The following is a 24,505-nucleotide window of genomic DNA, read 5'->3' on the forward strand; positions in this document are numbered from 1 at the left end:
CAAAAATAAACTGCCATTTGCAGTATTAATAGCATTATTAACCATACTAGATGGCAGTCAAGCCTTTCAAATCAGTGGAAGGATCCAGGAGGTGCTGCAAATCTGGGAGCCATAGCTCCCCAAAACCAGTAGTCAAAATTAAGATATTTAGTAGCAGCATGACAAATTATTTTCTCCTTTGGGAATGAGGATTGCAGCTGAAGGCCCAGCATGACAAATTATTTTCTGCTTTGGGAATGAGGATTGCAGCTGAAGGCTCAGTACATTCCAACACAATGCGGAAAATCTCAAGAAATCATTTCTTTTCATTTTTTCTCATTAGCACTAAAAAATTAATTGTTACTGGAATAAAATATACATGTACTGTAACGAATATGATACCTGTCAAAAGTGTCAACCACCGTAAAGCAAGTTGTAACTTAGCCCCCTCTAGGTAATAGGTTTTCCCTAGTTTGTAGACCAAGCAAACTACATCATGCTTGAAAGTATACTGCAGTCTGCTCGGTCAAAGTGACCAGCTGTCCCTAGAGATTTGATTGAAAGTAGTTGATTTCCTTTACGAAATTGCTCCTCTATTTTTATAATAATACTTTTACGATGAAACAAATGAACGTTCACCTCCTCTTTCCCAGTGGAAGCACATCAGAGCTTAGCTAGTGTTCTATTCAAACAAAAAATCTTACAGTATTATATTCCAATGCCGCCAATTTCTCTTTGACTCACTTTTATTTTATTCCAAGTTTTTGTAATTCCTCTGTGGACATTGTATCTCACATTCCACTCTTTTGCCTCTTCCTCCTCCTGTTCTTTATTTTACTCCTTCACTCTCATCTATGTTCACAACATCATTTTTCCTTAAATATTTGTCAGTTTCTTTTGTTCTGTCTTCTTAGTAGGCTGCCTCTCCGTTATTTCTTTTTCTTATACACAGCAATTAATTTGTGTCTTTGTTACACTACCTACTTTCTCTCCCCTCATATCTGTCTTGATTGCTCTCTCTGGCTCTTCTATAACTTCTCAGATTTTTAAATCTCGTCTTTTGCTTTATGCACCATAATCTCAATTTATGCTGTTTGAATCTCAAGAAACTGTTTGTGAATAGCAGTAACGTGTCAATTTTGCTTTCTGAACAGAATACCTTAAAGATAGATGCCAAATACATTACAATGTATGAATGAATTAACACATACCTGAATATATCCTTCAGTTCCTCTACCTTTTCACCAGGGTAGTGAGAGTCCACACTAGGGTCTAGGAAAGCTGATGAATACGCTAGTGGTCCAGCATTGACTTGTACACATATGCTTCCCTGTAGCATAAGACAATCCTTATTTCATAGATGTTACAAAATTACAGAATATGATGGCACTGAGCATTTTAGCACAAATTCTTATGGTACACACTTGTCAAGACTTTACTTCTGTGATAGCCATCTGTAAATTCCAATATTCTAAAATTATTTTGGATAAAGTATTAGTTTACTAAATAAATGCAAGTGGATACACAACAAAGTAAAATGTAAAATATAACTATAGGTATACATGCCTAAAAATAATTTAACTTGAAAACAGTAACATATGCTAAGATCTGAATACACCCTTCAGTTTGAAGGTCCTGACCAAACATAAAAAATCTTATTACAATCATCAACGAAAGATTTTTTTTGTAATTATAGTAGTATCACATTTAATAATTTCAACATCACTTGAAAGATATGAGGGCAGAAACAAAACTTTACTGTGCTGTAATGCACTACTAACCCACTGACAATGTATGAAGACACATAACAGAACAATTCTCAGAAGTCATCTAAAACTTTTAGCCTAAAATGTACTTCACAATTTTCTTCATTTCTAACAGTCATGTCTTTTGATTGATTTGTCCTGCCTGCACCCTTTGTATGTGTCACTATTTTCATCTCAAAAAATTTGTTACATCCATGTTCCCAAAAATATATGTTCTACTTTTCAGTCTTTTCCACTTCTACAATTTTTCTTCTCTACTGGCCCTTCCTGGCCCAAGTCAGCTAGGTTATGAATTTGTCATGAGGACAACAAAAGCATAAATTTCCTGGATCTTTTGTCCAACTAACATGCCTCTACTTTTGTAAAAAGCCTTCTTAAGGAAAGGGCTCAGGAACCTGAAATTGAGGGTCTAATTTTTCTCCTGTTTTACTAATTAGATTATATTTAACCCTATGCCTGACATACAATATCAACCCCACTATGCCACATTCTTTTTACAAAAACTAGATGGTTGTTAATCTGTATTCCCGCTGCAGTTTAATAGTTAGTACTAACCAAAACAAAATAGTAGTATTTACAAATGATTTGGAGGAAAAAGAGACAATGAAATATCAGCCAAATATTAAAAGACTTCTGTTCAATGTGTGTGTGTCTACAAAAACATCTGTGAAGTGTTTACAAACATGTGTATACAAATGTGCCTCTTGAGTGAAGTGATATGTATGAACAGGATGGAGAAAAGAATGTATGATGGTGCTAAAATGTTAAAAACCCTTTTCTTGGATTAAGTGGTACGTCTACAATGTTCATCTTTTCCATTATTTTGCACATGTTTTCCGTGTTTGACTTCCGAATTTCATAACCTAACATTAAACCTTTTCAAGGAAGGAATATGCATTTCACCTCATCCAAGAGGAAAAAATAATGCAAGTATGAATACAAATTACACCTGATGATTGACCAAGAGGGTCTGAAATGCATCGTGTACTTAATGAAACACGAAGAGTTGTGACTGACGGCGGTTTTTAATTCGTACTTCCATAATCTTAAAAAGAGTTTAAGAACAAAAACTCTGAAAGAAAAGACTGAATGAAACTTTTTTCACAAGCATCCACATAGTATATATAGTTTAATTGTTTTGGTATGTATGTAGTCAAATTCTGTTGTCCTGCAGCCTGCTGTTAATCACGGAGGAATGTCAAATATTTTAATTCTGCAACAATTTTCTTAATTTTTTCCCCAATTGATTTTCTCATATCACCTCGTTCACTAAAACAATACTGCCTAATGTAATCACAATTAGGGGTCAATCAAAGGTCATTTAATTTTTTTGTAACATTTGAAATTATGGAAGTAACAGACTGCGTGCGTGAGTGTGTGTGTGCTTTCCCAGGTGAAAACACACATTTTCCAGGGTGAAAATACACTTTCTATGTGTTAAATGACAGTATATGTTCCCTCAGAACTGTAAAACTTATCAATTTTTTGAATGTGAAGGTTTTATATATCGGCATAGAACTTCCTGGAACTTCACAAAATAAAATAACATGTTTTTGAAAGATCTTCAATGTACAGCAATATATACACTGCATATTTTCATATTATGAAAGTATAAATACGAATTCCATCACAAAAAGCATATTAGTTTCTGAATCAATGAAATCGAGATTGTGATGTACCAGTACTCATGTCACATTATCTCGCCAGCAAGTGACAGCAGATATGCAGAGCATAGGACACATGATGTAGTCAGCCAATAGCAACATTGCTGTTAAGCAGCATGAACAATGATAAAACATGGTGTGGTGCCAGTCTATAATTTACTGAAGAATGGATTTCTATAAATTTAAGATGTAAACAACGCAAATTAAGAAATAACATCAAGCCTAGAGAAAGTACCAGACAAGTATTAAAACATACCTTGTGATCAAAAACCACTTGGTTTCACAGAAGGCATATATGTAATATTCTGCTAAAGTTTAACTGTGTGGTATTGGGAAGTCGGTTTTCTTGGCGTACCATTACTGTATTATTTCATGTTTGGTTCTTTGTCATGGCATAATACCGTACATGCCAGAGATGAAAATGAACAGTTAAAATCCAGAGAACAGTTGAAACTAGCTAATAGTGCGGAATAAAACACTTTGTTTCAAATATATTGTCTGCCTCTGCAGATAAGATTAATAAGGCGAAATTGCTTCAGTATACTGACAAAAATAACTTCATTGTTCGGCAAAGTGATCAATGCTTTATTGCCAATAACTTGAAAATAAAATAAAATCAGAAAATTGAAAGTAATAATATATTTTAGTCTTCTGTAATTATGTGAATGTATTTAAATTCATCCGATAGCTCCCTGCCACAGAAATCCATTTTGTTTTCATTTGACGTGACAGCTGTAAAAGAAGAGAGAACAGCAAAATCATGAAAAGTAAATGCGGATCACGTGAAGACTACTCCCCCCTACAACACTGACTGCACTGAACAAATCTGGCAGCTTGGTCACACCATTAAAAATTTTTCCAGGTAGCATCAGGCTGCTTGCAGCTACTGCTTACACATCTAGCAGCCACACTTCAAGTAGCAAGAAGAGGGAGAAGGTGCTGCTTGTATGTGACTTCGGCTCTGCTCATGTGTATGAGCCTGCTGGCAACTAACTGCTCAAATGAACCTAATTTAAACAATTGTGATGCCATGCTCCCTGAAAGCAGTTTGTTGTTACAAACTATTGCACGGTCTTAATTCTCCCCTGTGTGTGTACTGTGTTTTGTTGTTGTAAAGAACACATTTTGTTTTCATCTTAAGTTTTACATTGTTGTTTTTCTCTTGTTTATGATAAAACATTGTTGTAGTATTATTCTGCAGTAGCAGGCCAAAGTAAAATTTCTGTTAGCGTATAATTTCTTACCACTCAAAATTATAAACATTTAACATTTAATTCCCAGAATTCTAAAAAATTCCCAGGTTTTTCCCAGTTATCTCGAGATGAAAAAGTTCCTGGATTTTTTCCCAGATTTCTGGGGGTGTATACATCCTGAATATATGATGAAAGGAATGCTTCTCAGTATGCTGGTGCATACACGTTACGAATGAGGAAAGTTGTCTGTCACACCCATATTTCAAATCATTAATATTTTCTCTGAATAGGAAGTCTTTACATACAAGTTAGTGCACACTGGAATAACTGGGTCCCACTTGCCTGCTGTAGTTGTGAGACAGCATCTATTGTGATGTCTACATCTACATACATACTTTGCGAGCCACCATATGGTGCATGGGGGAACACACCTAGGGCCCCTACTGTTTAACCTCTACATAAACGATCTCGCAACCACACACAACACAATGATGGCAATCTACGCGGATGACACAGCCATCCTTGCGCAAGATTGGAAACCATCAAACATTACGTCACGCCTACAGACTGCACTCAGAGTGGCCGAGCCTTGGTTGGAGAAATGGCGTGTTAGAGTAAACGTCGACAAGTGCGAAGCCGTTCTGTTCACGAGAAGACCGAAGCAACTGCGCAAACACCGCTACTGCAGACCAATAACTCTACATGCACGTCCAATACGTTTCCGCGAGAAAGTCAAATACCTCGGTGTCTGGCTGGACCGGAAATTACTCTGGGGGGACCACATACAACACATGACCAACCGAGCTAGCGCGAGGCTCAAACAGCTCCATCCTATGCTCAACAGGCGTAGTACACTGAACAGAAGGGTGTCGAGGTCCATGTACATGACACTTATCCGACCCCTGATGACGTACGCAGCTCCCGTCTGGGGATACGCTGCGCCTACACGCCTGCGCCGTCTGCAGCTCATACAAAACAAGGTACTCAAAATCATAAGCAATGCTCCACGATACACACGCATCGCGGACCTTCACCGGTAATACCGACTTGAGACTCTCACGGAGGTAATCCACAAACTCACCACAAGACTATACAGAAACTCCAGACATTCACAGAACCCGTTTATTCTGAATCTGGGGAACTACGGCCACAACCATAGATGGAAACATAAAAGACCAAAAGACATACTTGCAAGGACATAACATCTATGGCCAAGCTTACGCAAACTTAACGGCACAGGCGAGCCCCTGTTAATCAGACGCATTTACTGGATATCCAGCTGAAATACACTGCCGAATAACTGGCACCATACAGGGAAGCCATACCGTACACTGCATGCAAACAAGCTCCACACATCCCCCACACAGTGAGATGATCTATGGCCGATCTCCCAATACTGTATAACGATATTGATTGTTCCAGGAAAGTAGCAGCCGCAGCAACTGGGACACATCGCCATCGCCTGTCACGGTAATGATGCATGATACCTATACTAACAAATCCAACCTTGCATGAACTATCGCAGCTAGTAAGCCACTACTGCTCTTACTACCCATCCCACTGTCGCAGAGGTTTTTTTCCCACGGCACGAGCCATGGCACTTTTTTCCCTCTGCTCTTCAAATCGCTACCCTCACTCACGTTTCGTCCACTATCTATCACCTGATGGACCGTGTTAATGCGTAGCCTTACCCAGACGCACGGACAACATCACAGCCCAGCATCCTGTGATCCACCCACTAGATAACTAACATGTTTATGGAGGTGACAGTAGAACTTTTGGTTTGGTCACCACGTTGGTGCGGGCGTGGAGGGGCCCCATCTCTATTTGGGGGAACACACCTTGTGCCGCTTCTAGTCATTTCCTTACCTGTCCCAGTTGCAAATAGAGCAAGGGAAAACAACTGTCAACACGCCTTCATACGAGCCCTCATTCCTCTTATCTTGTCTTTAGGGTCCTTCACAAATAGTACATTGGCACCTACAGAATTGATCTACAGTCAACAGCAAACGGGCTTTGTCAAAATTTTCTAAACAGTGTTTTGCAACAAGAATGTCGTCTTTCCTCCAGAGATCCCATTTGAGTTGACGAAGGATCTCCATGTTGGCCCGGGTATCTGCTGTAATTTGTCATAATGGATTTCAAACAACTGTTTGCACACAGCATTGATTGAATGATTTCCTAGTATCCTTTGCACTTTTCAAGTGTGCTCATGACCTTACTGTATCAGTATGCTTTTTGACTGAAACTACCAGTAACAAATCTAAGTAGTAAGCCTCTGAATTTCTTCAACACTATTCTTTAATTTGATGTGGTGAGGATCTCAAAAAAGCAAGCAGTACTCCTTTGTAGATGAGCTGCAATTTGATAAAAATCTCCCAATAAATTTAAGTCAACCTTCTACTGTCCTTATGCACCCATTCTATTTCATACTGCTTTACAACACTACACCCACACATTTATTGTGTCAAGCACCATATCACTAACACTGTATTTAAACAGGATTGCTTTTCCTTGTCACCTGCATTAACTTAAATTTTCCTACATTTGGATCACACCAAATAAAAATTTTGTCCATGTCATTCCGTGTCCTTCTACAGTCAAAGAACAATGACACTTTCCCAAACACTACAGCACATAACCAGACTGTCATAAATTGCTGCTCACAATATTCATGAGATCAGTGATGTATACAGAATGAGGCAAAAAGCTTTTCCCAAATTAAACCACGGCGTCCCGATATTCCTTTGAGGAACAAAGGAAGATGTCTGCCTGGATGGAGGTCTTTCAATCCCCAAGTATTGTACAAGAAAAATTCAAGGTCTGGACCACGTGGGATTCATCATCGTGCCTGGCAATTGATAGTATCTATTAGAATTTTTTAAGGACAGTATCCGTTCAAGACAACTGCAAGGGAAACAGTGGTAGAAAGAGATCTATCCAAACTGAAGAGAATATCAGCCTTGTTTGGGTAGTGATGGTAGCCAGCCCAACCAAGTCGTCATGCAGATTTTCTCTAGAGACTGGCATTTCTGAATGGTCAGTGGTTAGAATTTTGCACCATTACTTAAGAATGAAGCCATACCACTTGTAGATTGTACGGCAGCTCACAAACACAGACAAGCAGGCATGTTTGAGTGCTCTGCAAATTATCTTGGAAATGGTGCACTTTGAGCCTTGACACTCTGTTCACGTTTTCTGACAAAGCAATCTTCACATCAGCAGTTGTGTGAACAAGCACAACTGTTCTGGGCAATCAAACACTCCCTGGAAGTTCGAGAGCACATGCAAGATTCCCTCGAAGTTTACATTTGGTGTGCAGCGTGCAAATGTGAAGTGACTGAACTCTTTCTTTAAGAACAGACTGTCAGGGGAGACAATCACCTTGTCATGCTAACCAGGTTCATGGAGGAAACTGCAACACTTGTCATTCTCTAGCGAGGGTACTTTCAGCAATATGGTACCCCTGCCCATTACAGCCAGATGGTCCAGGATTACCTAAACAACATATTTGGTAAACATTGAATTGGTAGAGGTGGTCCTCTCCCATGGCCAGCATGTTCACCCGACCTGGCGTCATGCAGTTTTTGGCTCTGGGGCATGGGCAACCACTTGCTCACTGAAAGATATGTACCCAAAGACTGGAAAATTGCTCAAGTCACACCAATACTCAAAAAGGGAAGTAGAAGTAATCCATTGAATTACAGGCCCATATCACTAACGTTGATTTGTAGCATGGTTTTGGAACATATACAGTATTCGAAAACTATGAAGTACCTCGAAGAAAACGATTTATTGACACATAGTCAGCATGGATTCAGAAAATATCATTCATGCAAAACACAACTAGCTCTTTATACTCATGAAGTAATGAGCGCTATTGACAGGGAATGTCAAATTGATTCCATATTTTTAGGTTTCCAGAAGGTTTTCGACACCGTTCCTCACAAGTGTCTTCTAGCCAAACTGCGTGCCTATGGAATATTGCCTCAGTTGTGTGACTGGATTCATGATTTCCTAGCAGAAAGGTCACAGTTCGTAGTAATAAACAGAAAGTCATCGAGTAAAACAGAAGTAATATCAGGCATTCCCCAAGGAAGTGTTCCTGATCTATATTAATGATATAGAAGACAATCTTAGTAGCCGTCTTAGATTGTTTGCAGATGATGCTGTCATTTACCGTCTTGTTAAGTCATCAGATAACCAAAACGACTTGCAAAATGATTTAGATAAGATATCTGTGTAGTGCGACAAGTGGCAATTGACCCTGAATAAAGAAAAGTGTGAAGTTATTCACGTGAGTACAAAAAGGAATCCAATAAATTCTGATTGCATGATAAGTCACACAAATCTGAAGGCTGTAAAAACTAAATACTTAGGGATTACAATTACAAATAACCTAAATTGGAACGATCACATAGATAATGCTGTGGATAAAGCAAATCTAAGTCTGTGATTCATTGGCAGAACACTTAGAAGGTGCAACAGATCTACTAAAGAGACTGCTTACACCACGCTTGCTCGCCCTATTCTGAGTATTGCTGTGCAGCATGGGATCTGCATCAGTTGGGACTGAGGATGACATCGAAAAAGTACAAAGAAGGGTGGCTCATTTTGTATTATCATGAAATAGGGGAGATAGTGCCACAGACATGATACGTGAATTGGAGTGGCAATCATTAAAACAAAGGCGTTTTTCGGAGCGACAGGATCTTCTCATGAAATTTCAATCACTAGTTTTCTCCTCCAATTGCGAAAACATTCTGTTGGCACCCACCTACATAGGGAGAAATGATGATCACGATAAGATAAAGAGAAATCAGGGCTCGCACAGTAAAATTTAAGAGCTTGTTTTTCCTGCGCGCCATTCGAGAGTGGAACGTTAGAGAGACAGCTTGAAGGTGGTTCATTGAACCCTCTGCCAGACACTTTATTGTGAATAGCAGAGTAATCACGTACAGGTAGATGTAGATCATATCTATCCCAGCAAACTTAGCAACCTGGATGACCTGAAGCACCACATTACTGAGATCATCACCTCTATTCCTGCCCAAATGGCACAGTGGGCCTTACTATCATCAATGGACAAACTCTGTAAGTGCATTGAGCAGGAGAGGTCCGAAATTGAAACCCTTTCACCAATTCTCTGCCTTGGTAATTTCACATGATTAAACACCCATTTAATGTTAACACCTTTTTGTCTCAGCCTGTATAGAGAACAAGAGCTCTCCCATCACACATCACCATACCTTTGTCTCTGATGAACTCTTACTGTAGAGCACAATGTACTAGGTTCTATTACTTAAGACCACTCACCATGGGAACCATATGCTCAGACCTTCATTAACAGTCTCCAGTGGAAAACTATGTAAAACGTTTTCCGGAAATCTAGGGATATGGAATATGCCTGTTTCCCTTCATCCGAAGTTTGCAGGAAATCATGTGGGAGAAAGTCATGCTTAGTTTCACATGAGTGATTCTTTCTAAATACATGTTGATTTGTGGACAGACACTATTCTACCTCAAGGAAATTTATTATATTCAAACTCAGAATATTTTTGAAAATTATCTACCCCCCCCCCCCCCCCCCCTCTCCCCTCCCAACAAAAAGAACTGATGTTCAAAGAGTTATCCAAGTAACTATATCTACATGTATACTCCACAACTAACCATACGCAATGTAGTAAAGGGTATATCATAGACCACCACCATTTCCCTCACTCCCTCTCCCTTGTTCCATTTACAAGTGATGTGTAGGTTGAATCACTGTCTGTAAGCCTGCACATTGGCTCATTTTATCAACATGGTAATTTTGTAAGGTATGTGTGGGGAGAGGCAACATGGAACATTTGCTCTCAGAGTCTTTTTTACAGCAAACTTCTGCCTGATGCACAATGTCTGTGATATAGTGCCTGCCACTGGAGTTAGATGAACACCTGCATGATGCTTTAACAATTATTAAACACCTAGCCCGGCAGTCTAGTGGTAAAGCATGTTCCTGAAAGCTGAGACGTCATGGAATTGAACCCTGGTTGGACCACAGATTCTTTGACCTGCTATTTAACTTAGTCTTCACCTCTCAACAGTGTGAGGAGTCACCTGAAATGACATGTGGCCTGAACTGTGCATTAAACTGTAGGTTCCTTTCCCCAGTTGGAGAACTGGGTGCATTATGGACACAGAGAACACTGAAATGACTTCCAATTGAAAGACTAGCACCAGGCCACTGAGCTACACAAAATTATCATTATTTTTATTAATTATTACATTAACATGTTACAGAACATGCTGCTCAGTTATGGATCATTTTTGCCACCTCTACTAACCCCAGGCAGATGAGCAATAGTGAAGAATGGACAGATGCGGGGTTTTGTAAACCGCATCCATCATGGGCGAATTACATTTCCTTAAGACTCTTTCAATAAATCTCAGTTAGTCATTTGCCTTCCCTAAAATTGGTTTTAAGTACTCATTCCATCTGAAATTCTTTCAGGCATGTACTCTTACATATTTAACAGTTGTGACTGTTTTCAGTGATTGATAACAGTTGCTTCATAAAACAGTAAAGAGCCATTCCACTTCTTTGTGTGCAATATATTACATATGTTTATGTTGAGGGTCAACTGCCAGCCACAGTATCAAGAGTATATCTGCAGGTCTTCCAGCATTCGATTACAATTCTCTGGTTCATCAACATCCCTATACACGACATTGTTCACAAACAGCCTCATGGAGGTTCAGATATGATACATCAAGATATTTATATATTTTGTGACCAGTAACAGCCTTATACAGGGTGAATCACGAGGTTTTCCCCCCAGTTGCTGGAGGTTATTCCTTAGGTTATCTGGAACAAAAAAAGTAAATACAGTAATGTGATCAGATCCATAATTAAGGTCTACAACAGAGTTCCAAAATAAGCCACGGTGTATGGAGCAACATGCTTGTGTTCACAGGACACGAGCCGTCTTAGGTAGACAAGTGTAGCAAGTGGTACATTTGCATAACAACCACATTGTTGATGCTGCAGTCACTGTTTACTGTTATTGTCTCCTGTATAAGTACACTTTGTGGTGCCATAAAGTTTTCATCGCAGGAGTATGGAGGGATGATAATGTGAAAGCTGCTGTTGCCGAACATCACCATAAGTATCCTAATCGTAGGATTCCGAGTGCCAAAACATTTAGTGGAATATATCAAATATTGCCAGGAACTGGTACTCTTCCCAGCACTCGTATTCACTCCATAAGACATCATGACGTTCCAGAAGAGGAAAACATTCCTAATTCTGTAGAGCACAGTCCTCGTTGAAGTACAAGACACATAGCTACCCAAATGAACATTTCACAGTCTAAGGTGTGTAGGATTCTTCATGAGAATGGACTGGATCGTTTTCAAGTGCAGAAAGTTCACCATCATGTACGACATTAAGGTGGAAACACGAGAAGAATTGATACAATGCATTTTCAATGCTGCAACATCAATAAGGAACGAGCAAGTGAAATTACGAAATGCTACTCACGTGGTTCATTCTTGTGCGAATCTTGCTTTAAATCCATTCTGAATGCAAGAGACTGCTACAAAATTGTTTAAATTAATTATTATGTTCATTTTTTATAGTGAAATCCTACAACAAAAGTTTTGTCTGTCATTTTCCTGAGTTTTTCAATTACTGTAGTTCCTTAATTATGGATCTGACCCCATCACTTTATTTACATTTTTTGTTCCAAATAACTTAAGGACCACCCTCCAGAAACTGGGGGAAAACCTCATGACTCACCCTGTATATAAAACAGAACATGAGAGGCTCTTGGAATTTAGCACACTATCAAGATCGAAGTCATTAGAGAGAGCACAAGCTCTTGGAAACACTTAGTCTGGAAAATAAATCGACTGCATTAAAATAATTCTACTATAAATGGTTTGGACATACTAAAATTTCAGCCTTGTGAGTAAAAAGAGCATAAGAACCCTATTTTTTATCCATTTAATGATTAATGCAACAATGATTAAGAAAGGACATTAACACAATAAGACCAAAAATTGATATCTTTCCAGAAACTACTGCTGATATTTCTGCCGTTTGCAACCATAACAAACAGACAAAGGAATGACATGAAAACTTTTTGAATTACCTGCAATCTAAGCTGCAGTTTCTTTGCATCTGTGGGTTTAGTGAACACAACTTCCTCTAGCTCTGCAACTTTTTGTTGCATTTCATCAATGGCTACTTCAATAGGGTTAAGTTCTTGGATAGAATATTTTTCTACAATTATTCTTTTCTTCACATACGGGAAGGAATACTGAGCTGAAAAAGCAGAAATAAAACAAAAAATGTTATACTATGAAAATAATTTAACCAAATCATACATATATAATAAATATTCTCAAACATGTTACTGTATTAAGTATATTTTCCCATGTGACAGATACACATTGCAAATAAACAAACTTGTTCTCATAATTTTTGCCCATTAGGCAAGAAGTTTACTACTGTGCAACGCTCTCCTTTTTCACTGTGATAAGACTCCACAATGAACAATGAAGGTATTCTTTCCAGTAAAACTTCTGTGGGTGCAATTGCTGTTTCCTGTTTAGGGCGGGCTGGCAGCAATAAATTTAACTGGATAATATGATGCAATTTGCTGTTGCACGATTCCTATAGTTGGAGTCACGAACGATGGCGGTCGAGCTTAGGCTTGTTCTGCGCACCTAATCACGTATTCTCCGACAGCCAATGAGTGTTAAGTAGTGTTCTGAGCACTCTGCTGTGAATGCTGTATGCAATATGAGCATTATATGTGATAGTAGTGAGTTATTTAGTGAAGTTTTATTCCATTTGTTGCCAGCTGTCATGGCCGACGGTATTGGTATGCGACAAATTCTACACAAGCAAGTGACGGACATAATTTGTGGGATACATGCTTTCATTATGTGCAAAACACGAGTATGCGTGTACGGCAATGGTCACCTGGGACCAGCAACAATGCAATCCTCATCCTTGTCTCGACCAGCACAAACTGCCATCGTTCATGAATCAGAGTATAATTATCTACAAGTTATATGTATGGGAACTCAAGATACAATTGGCATGTCTCCCAAAAGTAAACCCAGCTTACCTCAGCATTATATTCAAATAGCTGACCAACATACTACTCAGGTCTGCATCTACATATATTAACCATAAGGCACTGCACATAACATGGTGGAAGGTACTTGATACCAATATTAACGGTTTTATGTCCTATTCCAGTCACATATTGACTCAGAGAAAAACTTGTCTGAACTACTCTGTATGCACCCTAATCTCTCTTATCTCATTCTCATGATCCCTATGTGTGCTATATGATGGTGACAGCAGAACGGTCACAAAACTGTTTTCACATGTGGGTCCCCCAAATATACACTACTTTCTTCCAAGGATTTCCATGTAAGTTCACAGACCATTTCTTTGAAACTTCCACATGGGCAATATTAATGATCATCAGAGCATGTCTCAGATTTCTTTTGATGTTTATTGTTATACCTACCTGATAAGGACCCTAAACAATGTAACACTATTCTAAAATTGGTTGCATAATTGTCTTGCCTGCAGCTTCTTTTACAGATGTAGTTTACTTCCTCAGAAACTTTGCAACAAATCTAAGTCTTCCATTCACTTCTCTTAATACTAATTTCTCATGTTCATCTCACTTTCTATCTCTTCTTAGAATTATATATAAAAACAAAGATGAGGTGACTTACCGAACAAAAGCGCTGGCAGGTCGATAGACACACAAACAAACACAAACATACACACAAAATTCAAGCTTTCGCAACAAACTGTTGCCTCATCAGGAAAGAGGGAAGGAGAGGGGAAGACGAAAGGAAGTGGGTTTTAAGGGAGAGGGTAAGGAGTCATTCCAATCCCGGGAGCGGAAAGACTTACCTTAGGGGGAAAAAAGGACAGGTATACACTCGCACACACGCACATATCCATCCACACATACCATACCACACATATCTTAGAATTACTCGTACTTGCTTATATGATGTGACTTGCTCATGATGTACACTACCTAAGAGTCAAATATTCATCAAGTAAGTCACTGATCTGCAATGATAGTCTGTATGATCGTACCTTCATTAGTAGTCAGTGACATGGTACAGTGTCAAACACCTTTCAGAAATCTAAGACAGAATCTAACTTTCACCTGCACCTACTGTTTTTAAGATGTCATGCACAGTCATTGCAGATGGCTGTTCTAATAAAACAAGCTGGTTTTCACACCAAGTTGTTTTTCTGAATCTGTCCTGATTCTTTAAATAAAGGTTGTTTTCTCCCAGGAGTGTCACACTGTCTGAATTTAGGCTATGCTCTAGGATATTGCAATAGATGGATTTCAATGATATTGGTCTGTAATTCAGTGCATCCAATCCTTCAATCTTTTTTAAAACTGGATTAATCTGCACTCTTTTTCACTCTTGTGGAATTATTTGCTGCACAAGAAATTCTCAGTTAATCTGAGCTAGGAAAGGAACAAATTCCACAGCTTATTCAGTCTAAAATCTAAGTGGAATACCTTCAGGACCTGGTGCCTTGCTCATTTTAAGTAGTCTTAACTGGTTCCAATAATGGGGGTGCTAATATCAGTACGTCTCATTTGTGAGCCTGTGCAGATGTCAAACATTGCTACAGCAGTATCCTCATTTGAAAATATGTTTTTAAATGTAGTATTTAATATTTCGGCTTTCTGTCTGTTGTCCTCAGTTTCAATGGCAAATCCTTAGCCCAGTCCAAGAGGAAATAGAGGGGGTGCAACTAATTTGCAAGTCAACATACCCAATCACAGGATTATGTATAGAATATTCAACTACAATAAATGCAGAGATGGAGTTCTACTGTTTTGGTGACACTGTAAAAGAAGAACAACAGAAAGCTCCTCATGTCTGAGAAGACAGCCACCTATGAAAAACTATTCCAAAATTAAACTACAAAATGTGGACAAAGAAAAAATGTAAAGGTATTTAGAGCTGTATAAAAGGAAAATAAAATAATAGAGAGATGAACACTAACAATCACATTAACGCCAGTACAATAAGACACGGAAAATGAACATTACATCTTTACAGAACATCAAGTGGAGATGATACAAGTCAAGAACTTAATTAAATACATGAAGTAATTTACTGTGTCTGCAATTAAAAAAAGAAAAGGCACTGAAAATATACACTGAAGAGCCAAAGAAACTGGTACACTTGCCTAATATTGTGTAGGGCCCTCATGAGCATGCAGTGCCACAAAACGACATGGCATGGACTCGACTAATGTCTGATGTAGTGCTGGAGGAAATTGACATCGTGAATCCTGCAGGGCTGTCCACAAGTCCATAAGAGTATGAGAGGGTGGAGATCTCTTCTGAACAGCATGTTACAAGGCATCCCAGATATGCTCAATAATGTTCATATCTGGGGAGTTTGGTGGCCAACGGAAGTGCTTAAACTCAGAAGCGTGTTCCGTGCCATCCCTTAGCAATTCTGGATGTGTGGCGCGTCACACTGTCCTGCTGGAATTGCCCACGTATGTTGGAAGGCACAATGAACATGAATGGATGCAGGTGATCAGACAGGATGCTTACATAATACATGTCACCTGCCAGAGTCATTTCAAGATGAATCAGGAGCCCCATATCACTCCAACTGCACACGCCCCACATCATTACAGAGCCTCCACCAGCTTGAACAGTCCCCTGCTGACCTGCAGGAACCATGGATTCATGAGGTTGTCTCCATACCCATACATGTCCATCCGCACAATACGATTTGAAATAAGACTCGTCCGACCAGGCAATGTGCTTCCAGTCATCACCAGTCCAAAGCTGGTGTTGACAGGCCCACGGGAGGTGTAAAGCTTTGTGTTGTGCAGTCATCAAGGGTACACGAGTGGGCCTTCAACTCCGAAAGCCCATATTAATGATGTTTCATTGAATGATTCGCACACTGACACTTGTTGATGGCCAAGCACTGAAAACTGGAGCAATCTGCAGAAGGGTTGCACTTCTGTCATGTTGAACGATTCTCTTCAGTAGACGTTGGTCCTGTTCTTGCAGTATCTTTTTCTGGCCACAATGGTGTCGGAGATTTGATGTTTTACCAGATTCCTGACATTCACGGTCCACTCATGAAATGGTAGCACGGGAAAATCCCCCCTTCATAACTATCTCGGAAATGCTGTAGTCCCTCGCTCATGTGCCGACATAACACCATGTTCGGACTTACTTAAATCTTGATAACCTGTGATTGTAGCAGCAGTTACCAATCTAAAGACTGCGCTGTACAATTGTTGTCTTATATAGGCATTGCCAACTGCGGTGCCATATCCTGCCTGTTTACATATCTCTGTATATACCAGTTTCTTTGGCACTTCAGTGTAGTTGACCCAATGTAGCATGGTGGAGCAACAAATTTATTTAATTTAAGATTGTGCGACTGCTAGCTAATTTTTTACTGTACAGAAAAGGAAATTCTATTCAAAAATTTGTTAAATCCACAAAGAGACAGATGAGCTGACCATAACTTGCCTTCAGATGGTACAAATCCCAGTAAATATAATAACAAATGACAGTAAGTACTCTTACATTTTGGAATCGCAGATTCCTTATTCCTGGGAGAAATAAGTAAATAGTTCAGTGACACTCCCACTAGCTGTTCGTTTTTGGGGGGGAGTGGGGGGGGGGGGGGGGGGGGGGGGGGGGAGGCAGGGGCAGGTCACTCAGAAACCAAATTAAGGACTCATGCGAGGTGGGCAGATTTCTGCTAAATATTCTTAATTTAATAAATTACTGGAAAATCTATTAAAAAATCCATAAGCTTACTTGTGAGTATTGTTCTTCTTTTCCATTGTTCTTCAGGGCTGCCACGGACTCTTCCATCCTTCGTGAATGGTGTCTCAAACATAAATGTGTTTATGTCATGTGATTGCTCAAATTCCGTCTGCCGTTCTTCCAATTCAGATTTTTCAAAATAAGGAGTCACATGAGTCACTTGAATGTAAGCATATTTTGAATCAAGGGAACTGGCATTTATCTGAAACATTTGCAGCACAGATAAAAAAAAAATGCAATACACACATACTATAAAACTCTGTGTGTGTGTTTGTGTGTGTGTGTGTGTGTGGTCCAATTTCAACCAAACTTGGTACATTCATCCCTTACTGTCACACAACAATCACTCTCAGGGTACGAACGACCTACCTGTCATAGTTCAGGAGATATATCATATCATAAACAATTAGATGCATGAAGAACTGCTGCATCAAGTATGACTTTTAAATTTACTAGTTCCGCGCTACTAACTCTATTCGCAATAATTTTTGCGAACAGTATCCATATATGCTGCTAAATGCAGCATCTGGACACAGTGGTTACTACAACTGCATGGACTACCTTAACATGTCTCCCATCAGACTGAGTTCTCAACTCGTACCACACACTACTGATGTAGTGCCCCTGTTAATTAGCCTCGTTACTTACTACAAGTTGCCAATTCCCATAAGAGTTTGAACTTGGTGTGTATCTACATTGAAGGGAGCATTGACTGTCGCCTTAATTATATATATGTGGAGTATGTTCTTTCAGACATGGTCAAAAGAAAAGACAGTACATATGTATGAGAAGGAAAGTTGCTACCCACTATATAGTAGAGATGCAACTCAGCATCTCTGCTATATGGCGAGAAGCAGCTTTCCTTCTCAATAATTGTTACAGTCCATCCTGGATTTTCCATTGTTTGACGTATAATTAAGGCAGACAGCTCCGAAAGAACAGACACCACATGTTTAATTAAGGCATGGCAGCCAATGGTCCGTTCACTGCAGATGCACACCAAGCTTGAACTTCTATTTTTTATTTTACACATCTAGTTCCATAGGACCAAATTGAGCAGCAAATCTCCAAGGTCATGAAACATATCAGTACATGAAATTACAACATAAAGGTAATAACAGATAAAGTAAAATGTTTATTAACCCAAAAAAAAAACACAAGCTGTAAGTTTATTTAAACGCAATCAGTAACTTAACAGAGGAATTGGCTTAATTTTCCAAGGAACTCATCGACATAATAGAAGGAGTAACCCACGAGGAAACTCTTCAGTTTCGATTTGAAATTGCATGGATTGCTTCTAAGTTTTTTTAATTCTTGTGGTACTTATTGAAAATGCATGCAGCAGTACACTGCACACCTTTCTGCTTAAGGGTTAAAGAAATGCGACCCAACTGCAGATTGGATTTCTGCCTAGTATTAACTGAGTGAAAGCTGCTTATTCTTGAGAACAAACTGATACTGTTAACAAGAAATGACTGTAAAGAATATTGAGAGGCCAATGTCAGAATACCCCAGACTAATGAACAGGGGTTGACAAGAGGTTCGCAAACTTACACCACTTATTGCCCGAACCGCCCAATTCTGAGCCAAAAATATCCTTTGAGAATGGGAAGAGTTACTCCAAAATATAATACCATACGTCATACGTGTCAAACTAACACTCATTTCAGATACAGTTTGAATAATAAAAATGCCAGCATTAGGTCTTTGAACCAGACCCTGAATGTGGGCTTTCCATGACAATTTAGTATCTATTTGAACACCTAGAAATTTGAACTGTTCAATTTCACTAATCATATGCCCATTCTGTGAAATTAAAATGTTGGGTTTTGTTGAATTGTGTGTTAGAAAGAGTAAAAACTGTGTCTTACTGTGATGTACCGTTAGTTTATTTTCTACAGGCCATGAACGTATGCCATGAAGTGGACAATTTGAAACAGTGCCAATGTTGTATACAACATCCTTTACTACCAAGTTAGTGTCATCAGCAAACAGAAATATTTTAAAATTACTTGTAAAACTAGAAGGAATATCATTTATATAAATAAGAAACAAGAGTGGCCCCAGCACTGATCCCTAGGGCAACACCCATCTTCCAGGAATCAGTGAGATGTTGCGAGTAATGAGGCTAAGGAGCAGGTGCACTATCAGTAGTGTGTGGTATATCTTGTGAATTTGGGTCTGATGGGAGGCATGCTAGAGTAGTCTGTGTGGTTGTGGTGACCACTGTTTCCAGATGACATAGGAGTCAGAGCATATGCCTAGTAAGCAGGAGACCCTGGTTTGAATCCTGATCTGACACAAATTTCTCAACTCGCCCCATTGATATAAAACAATACCCACTGGCAGCTAATGTCTTTAATTCCTGTGTGTCTTGATTGATAGTGATTACAGGATAAAAATGGTATCTGTTCTTTTAGACATGTCCAAAAGAACACAAACCACACATATACATAAACCTGAGATAATTTATGACTTTTTTATGTTCAATATCATTTGTTAGTTCTATTTGGTATGGCTTTCACACATTTAAGAAATATTTGAAGGTGGGATGCACATGTGTTTTATATGTAATCTCCTCTGCAGACTATTACATTTTTCTTGTTTTCTACTGCTGAACCAAAATCTCCAAACAGTTTTACTAAGGCTGAGATTTTACGTAATCATACTGTTTCATATTCCCACAAATTGTTACACATAGGTATCTGATGAGTTGACCAAGTGGAGCTGTGATTCACTGATGTTATTGTGATAGGATACTACTTTTCTGCAAGTTTTTGAAGTGAACAATTTTAGATGACAGAACTTTCTAAACAAACTTCACCACTTTGAAATCTTATTAAGATCTAACTGAATATTTGAGAAACTGTACTTTACAACACACAACTGCATCTGATATAAAATGTCTGAGGTTATTATTAACTGTGTTTGTGAGGTCTTTACCATACAACATGAACAGCAAGAGTCTCAACACGTGTCTGGTACATGCCCATAGTTCCTCCTACATTTCTCAATGACTGTCCATCTAAAACAACATGCTACATCCTCTAAGAGGAACCTCTTCCATATTAATCTTGAGCAGTCTAAACAGTATGGGCAGTCAGACAGTACATGGCATTAATTTCTTAACTACTTCAACTGGAACATCAAACTCCTTTAAGACATTCCCCATCTTTCACACAACACTCTGACTAGGATACCATGACTCAAACACTAGTACATCTCATCATCCAATAGCAGTGACAATTTGTACTGGTAATTTTCGGTATTATGTGCTGCCATAACATTTCCTTTGTCAGCTCAAAAGGCAAACAAGTCCTTGATTTCTCACAGAAGACACTGACTCCATTGTTCCTCTGAGCTAATGTTAGATTTTGATGGTTTAGCATTTCCTAGAAAAAGGCTAAAAGTCAGTATAATATCCTCTGCCTCTATTTCTACATCTATACTCCACAAGCCACCATATGGTGTGCTGCAGGAGGTACTACTTGTATTACTATCCAATCGCTCCTACTCCTTTCCATTCACAAAATATGTGTGGGAAGAATGATTGTCAGTAAACCTCTATATCAGAACTAATTTCTCAGATGTGGTCATTTCGCAAGGCACACATATAAAATGTGCCTGGCTCTTCCTGGAACATACTCTCCCAGAATTTCAATATAATACCCTCTGTGATGCACAACATCTCTCTTGTAGCATCTGCCACTAGAGTTTGATGTTCATCTCTGTACCACTCTTGTGCTGAGTAAATGACCCCATGACGAAATTTGCCACTCACTGTTGGATCTTTTCTATCTCTTCTATTACTCCAACCACGAAAGGGCCCCAGATTGGTGAGCAATATTCAAGAATTTGTCAAACATGTGTTTTGTAAGCCATTGCTTCGATGGATGAATTATATTTCCGTAAGGCCCTTCCCATAAATCACAGCATGACACATGAGCTTGCTACTTTTTTTTATGAAGTCATTCCACTTAAGGTTGCTCCAGATGGCCACTCTTAGGTATTTTACAGTAATTCCTGTTTCCAGTGATTCGTCACCAATAGTGTAATTGTACAGTAGTGGACTACTTCTCTTATGTATACACAACATGTCACATTTATTTACTTTCAGACTCAACTGACAGTCCATACACTATTCATCAATCCTCTGCAGGTCTTATTGCAGTTCACTATCTTCTTTTAGGAAACAGCACCATCTACAAACAGATTCATAGAGCTTCCAACATTACTCACTACATCATTACATACACTGTACACAGTAACGGTCCTATTACACTTGGCTGGGGCACTCGTGATATTACACTTACAACTGACAATTTCATTCCGTAAATATCAATGTGTCGAGTTCTATCTGCAAGGAATTCCTGAACCCAGTCACAAATCTGGTCCAATATTTGGCAAGATTGTACTTTTTCCACAAACCAACAGTGTAGAACCATATCCAATGTCTTCCTGAAGTCAAGGAACATGGCATCAACTTGTGTGCTGATGTTTATAGTGATCTGGATTACACAGATGAACAGAGCAGACTTTTGTAAGAGCTCTGCTTGCAGAATCCAATTTGATTTTTATATAGATCTTTGTTCTCCAAAAATGTCATAAGTGAGCATAGAACATGTTCCATAATTCTACAACAGAATGATGTCAGGGATATAGGCCCATAATTAGGTGCATCTGTCTGGTGACCCCACTAGAAAATGGGAATGACCTGTTCGTTTCACAGTCACTATGAATCCTTCATTGCTCTCTTTCCGGTATTAGATGACTGTAGTTGATTTTCTATTCTGCAACCATTTATCTCAATGCCTGCCATTTCGGTGTTCATGCAATGATTGAAAGAAGGGACCATATTAAGATCTTTTGTGGTGAAACAGTTTCGGAAGACCAAATTCAGCATTTCAGTCTACTGTCTGTTGTCTTCCATTTCTGTGCTGGTACGGCCACTGAGCACCTGAATGGATGATTTTGATCCAGTTCCTGATTTTCCATTAGACCAAAACTAGTTAACATTTTTAATCAGATTAGTTGGCAAAATTTTATTTTCAAATTCATTAAATGACTTCTTCACTGCTGTCCTTATGCTCATTTTCACTTCATTCAGCGTTTTTTTTTTTAAAGCTAGGTTTTGACTTCATTTAAATTTGTGATGAAGCACTCTTGTCCCAGCAGCACTGTAAAAATGCTAAAGAACTGAGCAGACGTGAATGCCTGCTGCACCATTTTTCTAACAGACACACACTATGCATTATATCCTCTCTTTAGAGTAATGTTATGTGTCTTCCAATTCTCTCATAGTGGAATAACTGTTGCAATTGAGATAAAATTCTCAAGCTTTCATAAAAAATTTTCTCTACCATCATCAGAACTAAAAATTTTTGAATGTCCTGGTAAGCAACCTGTGTCCTAGAGGTGGGCCAAATTGACGAAGGCACAGAATGGTGAGTTAAATAGCCTGCCACAGGGCTGGCTTGCCAAGGCACAATAATGTCAGCAGGCAAGTAGGGCCAGTGATACAGTCAAAATTCTAAAACGCCATTCTTGCCAACCAGTAATTCTCTATTATTTTCCTCTGTTCCCATGCCCTATTAGGTGTGGACCTCCGTGCTCTGTTGGCATTATACAGGGTGTATACGTGGACAGGGAAAAAAACTTCCCTGATTTTTCCCAGTTAAAATAAACTTTCTCCCGGCTGAAAACACACTTTTTCCGTGTTATTAAGTGACGGTATATTTTCCCTCGGAACTGTAAAACTTATCAATCCTTTGAATGGTTATGGTTTTATACACGGGCATAAAATTTCCCGGCACTTTAGAAAACGAAACTCAGGGAAGAAAACTCCTTTTGGAAAGATTTTTGATGTGCAGCAACATGTATGCTGCATATTTCCATATTACAAAAGTGTAAATTCGAAGTCCACTAAACACCGTATGTTACTTTCTGAACCATTGTACTCCAGACTGCGATGCGCTTTTGTAAGCCAGTCACAGCTCATGTCACGTGATCCTGCCAGCCGATGACAGCGGATATTCAGACCACAGGACACGTGATGTAGTCAGCTAATAGCAACACTACTGTTAAGCAGCGCGGATACACAAAGAGGAAAAGTTAATGTTTTAAATTAATATACATAGTGTTGCTACAGGAAAAGCAAAGCTTTCACATATAGCATTGGTCAATAAGCTGCAACAGAAGCTAAGCTTTCACATACATCACACAAATGTGCCAGTAAAATTTTAAGCCGAGTCCAGTGACTTGTCCTCAAAGTTTTCCACAAATAAATTAGCTACAGCAGAGGAGAGAGAGCTTCCCGTAGCACTACATCAATTTGCTCATAATAATGACATGAATGATCTTCTGGGCATGAAGTACTTCTAAATGGCTCATCATCAAACGCTCTGTGATTTAAGAAATTCATCGTACATTCTCGCACATAGTTCAAAATGGTAGTCTGAATCTATGGATTTCCCTAGTAGTTATAGCAATGCTGATCATTCGCAAATCCAAACAACAGCATAATCAGACAGCGATTGCCGTTCACTCGTTCAGCTTTACTCCACTCAGGTTGTATAGCCCGGTTGCCTTTTGCCGGCAGGAAAGTTTTTTATTTCTACAAGCAACAGGGATTCCCCTGACAGACATCACGTACACTATGCACGCATTCAAAAATCAATATATATATATATATATTTTTTTTTTTACTATGGCACCAAACTGCTGATGTGATCAGTCCCTAGGCTCACACACTACTTAATCTAACTTAAACTAACTTCCACTAAGGACAACACGCACACCCATGCCCGAGGGAGGATTCGAACCTCCGACGGGGGCAGCCGCGCGAACCGTGACAAGCCGCTCTAGATCGCAGAGCTACCCCGCGCGGCTTACGATTCATTCAGAAATCAACTTACAGAGCGTGTTCAAAAACCAAGAGGGATGCGCATCAAAATGATATGAGTAATCAGTAGACCAACGTGCGCTGGATGCTAGGCGCTTTGTGAAACAAGGTTTTTTCCTCCTCAAGAACATGAATTTGC

General features: G+C 39.1%; 1 protein-coding gene across 1 annotated transcript in view; it reads right to left on the minus strand.

The window, feature by feature from the left end:
• LOC126483634 (dedicator of cytokinesis protein 9) overlaps window positions 1-24,505 on the minus strand; it is a 344,753-nt gene that overhangs the window by 12,910 nt on the left and 307,338 nt on the right. The window contains exons 33-35 of the mRNA XM_050106687.1: window positions 17,457-17,667; window positions 12,738-12,910; window positions 1,191-1,309 (exon numbers count right to left, since the gene is read on the minus strand). Of these exons, the coding sequence (XP_049962644.1) occupies window positions 1,191-1,309; window positions 12,738-12,910; window positions 17,457-17,667 (503 nt within the window). The remainder of the gene's footprint in view (window positions 1-1,190; window positions 1,310-12,737; window positions 12,911-17,456; window positions 17,668-24,505) is intronic.

This window comes from Schistocerca serialis, chromosome 6 (genome assembly GCF_023864345.2).
Source record: "Schistocerca serialis cubense isolate TAMUIC-IGC-003099 chromosome 6, iqSchSeri2.2, whole genome shotgun sequence".
NCBI classification, from domain to species: Eukaryota; Metazoa; Arthropoda; class Insecta; order Orthoptera; family Acrididae; genus Schistocerca; species Schistocerca serialis.